Below are 6,183 nucleotides of genomic sequence, written 5' to 3'. Positions count from 1 at the left end.
CCCCGGGAAAGGCGTGAAGGGCCCCGGGAACGGCCTCGGGAATGGCCTCGGGAATGGCCTCGGGAATGGCCCCGGGAATGGCCCCGGGAAAAGCGGGAATGGCCTCGGGAATGCTGGGAATGGCCTCGCCGGGAATGCTGGGAATGGCCCCGGGAATGGCCTCGGGAATCCCCCCCCGGATCCAGGCAAATCCTTCCCAAACCCGGCTTTTCCCAAGGAAAAAAAGAGGTTGGGAAAGGCGGGAAAATCCCAGCCCGGATCCAAAGGGGCTCCCAGATTTTTGGGAATGGGATGAAGGGATTTTAGGGATGGATTTAGGGGGGGGTTGGTCCCAAATTCCTGGGATTTAGGGATGGATTATCCCGGATTTCTGGGATTTGCTGAAATATTCCTTAAAAAGGTGAAATATTCCCTAAAAAGGTGAAATGTTCCCGAAAAAAGTGAAATATTCACTAAAGAACCTGAAATATTCCTTAAAAAGGTGCAATATTCCCAAAAAAAGGTGCAATATTCCTTAAAAAGGTACAAAATTCCCAAAAAAGGTGCAAGATTCCCAAAAAAGATGCAAGATTCCCAAAAAAGGTGAAATATTCCCAAAAAAAGGTGAAATGTTCCCTGAAAAAAGGTGAAATAGTCCTTAAAAAGGTACAAAATTCCCAAAAAAAGGCGCAAGATTCCCAAGAAAAGGCGCAATATTCCCGAAAAACGTGAAATATTCCTGAAAAAGGTGAAATATTCCCAAAAAAGGTGAAATATTCCTTTAAAAGGTGCGAGATTCCCTAGAAAATGTGAAGTATTCCCAAAAAAAAGTGAAATATTCCCGAAAAAGGTGAAATATTCCTTAAAAAGGTGCAAGATTCCCAAAAAAGGTGCAAGATTCCCTAAAAAGGTGCAATATTCCCTAAAAAAAGGGAAATATTCCCTAGAAAAGGTGAAGTATTCCCGAAAAAAAAGTGAAATATTCCCAAAAAAGGTACAGAATTCCCAAAAAAGGTGCAATATTCCCTAAAAAGGTGCAAGATTCCCTAAAAAAAGGGAAATATTCCCTAGAAAAGGTGAAGTATTCCCGAAAAAAAAGTGAAATATTCCCAAAAAAGGTACAGAATTCCCAAAAAAGGTGCAATATTCCCTAAAAAGGTGCAAGATTCCCTAAAAAAAGGGAAATATTCCCTAGAAAAGGTGAAGTATTCCCGAAAAAAAAGTGAAATATTCCCAAAAAAGGTACAGAATTCCCAAAAAAGGTGCAATATTCCCTAAAAAGGTGCAAGATTCCCTAAAAAAAGGGAAATATTCCCTAGAAAAGGTGAAGTATTCCCGAAAAAAAAGTGAAATATTCCCAAAAAAGGTACAGAATTCCCAAAAAAGGTGCAATATTCCCTAAAAAGGTGCAAGATTCCCTAAAAAAAGGGAAATATTCCCTAGAAAAGGTGAAGTATTCCCGAAAAAAAAGTGAAATATTCCCAAAAAAGGTACAGAATTCCCAAAAAAGGTGCAATATTCCCTAAAAAGGTGCAAGATTCCCTAAAAAAAGGGAAATATTCCCTAGAAAAGGTGAAGTATTCCCGAAAAAAAAGTGAAATATTCCCAAAAAAGGTACAGAATTCCCAAAAAAGGTGCAATATTCCCTAAAAAGGTGCAAGATTCCCTAAAAAAAGGGAAATATTCCCTAGAAAAGGTGAAGTATTCCCGAAAAAAAAGTGAAATATTCCCAAAAAAGGTACAGAATTCCCAAAAAAGGTGCAATATTCCCTAAAAAGGTGCAAGATTCCCTAAAAAAAGGGAAATATTCCCTAGAAAAGGTGAAGTATTCCCGAAAAAAAAGTGAAATATTCCCAAAAAAGGTACAGAATTCCCAAAAAAGGTGCAATATTCCCTAAAAAGGTGCAAGATTCCCTAAAAAAAGGGAAATATTCCCTAGAAAAGGTGAAGTATTCCCGAAAAAAAAGTGAAATATTCCCAAAAAAGGTACAGAATTCCCAAAAAAGGTGCAATATTCCCTAAAAAGGTGCAAGATTCCCTAAAAAAAGGGAAATATTCCCTAGAAAAGGTGAAGTATTCCCGAAAAAAAAGTGAAATATTCCCAAAAAAGGTACAGAATTCCCAAAAAAGGTGCAATATTCCCTAAAAAGGTGCAAGATTCCCTAAAAAAAGGGAAATATTCCCTAGAAAAGGTGAAGTATTCCCGAAAAAAAAGTGAAATATTCCCAAAAAAGGTACAGAATTCCCAAAAAAGGTGCAATATTCCCTAAAAAGGTGCAAGATTCCCTAAAAAAAGGGAAATATTCCCTAGAAAAGGTGAAGTATTCCCGAAAAAAAAGTGAAATATTCCCAAAAAAGGTACAGAATTCCCAAAAAAGGTGCAATATTCCCTAAAAAGGTGCAAGATTCCCTAAAAAAAGGGAAATATTCCCTAGAAAAGGTGAAGTATTCCCGAAAAAAAAGTGAAATATTCCCAAAAAAGGTACAGAATTCCCAAAAAAGGTGCAATATTCCCTAAAAAGGTGCAAGATTCCCTAAAAAAATGGCCCCGGGAATGGCCTCGGGAAAAGCGGGAATGGCCTCGGGAATGCCGGGAATGGCCCCGGGAATGCCGGGAATGGCCTCGGGAATGGCCTCGGGAATGGCCCCGGGAATGCTGGGAATGGCCCCGGGAATGGACTTGGGAATCCCCCCCCGGATCCAGGCAAATCCTTCCCAAACCCGGCTTTTGCCAAGGAAAAAAAGAGGTTGGGAAAGGCGGGAAAATCCCAGCCCGGATCCAAAGGGGCTCCCAGATTTTTGGGAATGGGATGAAGGGATTTTAGGGATGGATTTAGGGGGGGGTTGGTCCCAAATTCGTGGGATTTAGGGATGGATTATCCCGGATTTCTGGGATTTAGGGATGGATTATTCCTGGATTTCCCAGATTCAGGGATTTCCCTGGATTTAGGAAGGAATTATCCCGGCTTTCCTGGATTTAGGGATTTCCCTGGATTTAGGGATGGCTCGGTCCCAGATTTCCGGGATTTAGGGATGGATTATCCCGGATTTCCGGGATTTAGGGATGGATTATTCCTGGATTTGTGGGATTTAGGGATGGATTATTCCTGGATTTCCCAGATTCAGGGATTTCCCTGGATTTAGGAAGGAATTATCCCGGATTTCCTGGATTTAGGGATTTCCCTGGATTTAGGGATGGCTCGGTCCCAGATTTCCGGGATTTAGGGATGGATTATCCCGGATTTCCTGCATTTAGGGATGGACTATTCCCAGATTTCCTGGATTTAGGGAGGATTTAGTCCCAGATTTCCCAGATTCAGGGACTTCCCAGGATTTAGGGACGGCTCAGTCCCAGATTTCCGGGATTTAGGGATGGATTATCCAGGATTTCCGGAATTCAGGGATCTCCCAGGACTTAGGGATGGACCATTCCCAGATTTCCTGGATTCAGGGATTTAAGGATGGACTATTCCCAGATTTCTCTGGGACTCAGGGATTTCCCGGGATTTAGGGACAGCTCGGTCCCACATTTCCAGGATTTAAGAACGGATTATCCCGGATTTCCTGGATTTAGGGAGGATTTAGTCCCAGATTTCCCGGATTTAGGGATTTCCCTGGATTTAGGGATGGATTATCCCGGATTTCCGGGATTCAGGGATGGATTATCCCGGATTTCCGGGATTTAGGGATGGATCATCCCCTGATCCCTGGAATCCCCCGGATTTCCCCTCCTGGAGGAGGAGCAGGGATTCCACTCCGAGCCCCTGGGGAATTCCTGGAATTTCCCCCTGGAATGGGAATCCCGAGGATCCCGACTCACCTTTCTCCGAGTCCCTTCCCTCTTCATCCTCCCCTTCCTGGAAAAAGCGAAACCTTGGGAATTTCCAGCGCTCCGAAGGGAACCCCCCGAGCTGCTCCCTCTGGAATTCCCCTGGCTTGGGCAGGGAATCCCAAATCCCGGGGGATTTTCCCAATGGAATCTCCCGGGGACGGGAATTTTACTGGAAGAGGCCGGAGCTTCCTGGAATTCCCACACTTCCCATGGAAAATTCCCCTTCCCCCACCCCAAATCCTTCGGGAATCCCCAAAATCCCAGGATTTTTGTCTTTGGAAGCCTCCCCCATCCCTCCCACCCCAAAATCCCGGGATTTCCCTCCTTCCCACCCGAAAATCCCGGGATTTCCCTCCCTCCCCCAAAATCCCAGGATTTCCCCTCCCTCAGGCCCCAAAATCCTGGGATTTCTCCTCCCTCCCACCCCAAAATCCTGGGATTTCTCCTCCCTCACCCCCCAAATCCCGGGATTTCCCTCCTTCCCACCCGAAAATCCCGGGATTTCCCTCCCTCCCCCAAAATCCCAGATTTCCCCTCCCTCATCCCCAAATCCCGGATTTCCCTCACTCACCCCTCTGGATCCCTCCTTCTCTCCGGATTCTCCCTCCGTGCCTTCCTCTGGAACGAGCAACGCCCTCAGCAGGGGCAGGAAAACCAGGATCCATCCCAAAAACCCGGGATCCGCCCCCAAAAACCGGGATCCATCCCCAAAAACCCGGGATCCGCCCCCAAAAACCGGGATCCATCCCCAAAAACTGGGATCCATCCCAGAAACCAAGATCTATCCCAAAAGCCGGGATCCATCCGAAACCTGGGCTCCGTCCCAATCCCGGCTCCGTCCCCAATCCCGGATCCACCCCAAATCCCAGGATCCATCCCCAATCCCGGCTCCATCCCTGATCCCATCCCTGATCCTGGCTCCGTTCCCAATCCCGTCCCTGATCCTGGCTCCGTTCCCAATCCTATCCCCGATCCCGGGCTCTGTTCCCGATCCCATCCCCGAAACCCGGGCTCCGATCCCGGCTCCATCCCCGATCCCGTCCCCAGTCCCAGCTCCGTCCCTGATCCCGTCCCCAATCCCATCCCCAATCCCGGCTCCGTTCCCGATCCCAGGCTCTGTTCCCGTTCCCGATCCCAGGCTCTGTTCCCGATCCCAATCCCCGTTCCCGATGCCGTCCCCATCCCCAGGCTCCATCCCTGATCCTGTCCCCGTCCCCAATCCCGTCCCCAGTCCCCGATCCCGATCCCAATCCCGTTCCCAGGCTCTGTTCCCGATCCCGTTCCCGATCCCAGCCTCTGTTCCCAATCCCGATCCGTTCCCGATCCGTTCCCTTCCCAATCCCGATCCGTTCCCGATCCGTTCCCGATCCGTTCCCGGGCTCTGTTCCCCATCCCGTTCCCGTTCCCGATCCCAATCCCGTCCCCGTTCCCAGGCTCTGTTCCCGATCCCAATCCTGATCCCGTTCCCGATCCCAGGCTCTGTTCCCCATCCCAATCCCGTTCCTGATCCCAGGCTCTGTTCCCGATCCCAATCCCGATCCATTCCCGATCCCAGGCTCTGTTCCCGATCCCAATCCCATCCCTGTCCCCGATCCCGTCCCCAGTCCCCGATCCCAGGCTCTGTTCCTGGTCCCAATCCCGATCCCAGGCTCTGTTCCTGATCCCGTTCCCGATCCCGGGCTCTGTTCCCGATCCCATTCCCGATCCCGTTCCTGATCCCAGGCTCTGTTCCCGTTCCCGGGCTCTGTTTCCGATCCCGTTCCCGTTCCCGATCCCAATCCCGTCCCCGTTCCCAGGCTCTGTTCCCAATCCCGATCCCAGGCTCTGTTCCCGTTCCCAATCCCGTTCCCAATCCCGTTCCCGTCCCCGATCCCGTTCCCGTTCCCGATCCCAATCCCGTCCCCGTTCCCAGGCTCTGTTCCCAATCCCGATCCCAGGCTCTGTTCCCGTTCCCAATCCCGTTCCCAATCCCGTTCCCGTCCCCGATCCCGTTCCCGTTCCCGATCCCAATCCCGTCCCCGTTCCCAGGCTCTGTTCCCAATCCCGATCCCAGGCTCTGTTCCCGTTCCCAATCCCGTTCCCAATCCCGTTCCCGTCCCCGATCCCGTTCCCGTTCCCGATCCCAATCCCGTCCCCGTTCCCAGGCTCTGTTCCCAATCCCGATCCCAGGCTCTGTTCCCGTTCCCAATCCCGTTCCCAATCCCGTTCCCGTCCCCGATCCCGTTCCCGTTCCCGATCCCAATCCCGTCCCCGTTCCCAGGCTCTGTTCCCAATCCCGATCCCAGGCTCTGTTCCCGTTCCCAATCCCGTTCCCAATCCCGTTCCCGTCCCCGATCCCGTTCCCGATCCCAATCCCGTCCCCGCTCCCAGCC

At 49.8% G+C, this 6,183-nt stretch overlaps 1 protein-coding gene across 1 annotated transcript in view; it reads right to left on the bottom strand.

The window, feature by feature from the left end:
- Positions 1-6,183, bottom strand: part of LOC103625066 — a gene marked incomplete at its 5' end in the record, with an annotated part of 22,622 nt that overhangs the window by 14,432 nt on the left and 2,007 nt on the right. Inside the window, 2 exons of the mRNA XM_017726826.1 lie at positions 3,800-3,836; positions 4,383-4,592. Of these exons, the coding sequence (XP_017582315.1) occupies positions 3,800-3,836; positions 4,383-4,592 (247 nt within the window). The remainder of the gene's footprint in view (positions 1-3,799; positions 3,837-4,382; positions 4,593-6,183) is intronic.

This window comes from Corvus brachyrhynchos, unplaced genomic scaffold (assembly GCF_000691975.1).
Source record: "Corvus brachyrhynchos isolate BGI_N302 unplaced genomic scaffold, ASM69197v1 scaffold852, whole genome shotgun sequence".
Lineage (NCBI taxonomy): Eukaryota > Metazoa > Chordata > Aves > Passeriformes > Corvidae > Corvus > Corvus brachyrhynchos.
Note: the sequence above shows the minus strand (reverse complement) of the source record. Positions and strands in the feature narration are given on the sequence as shown.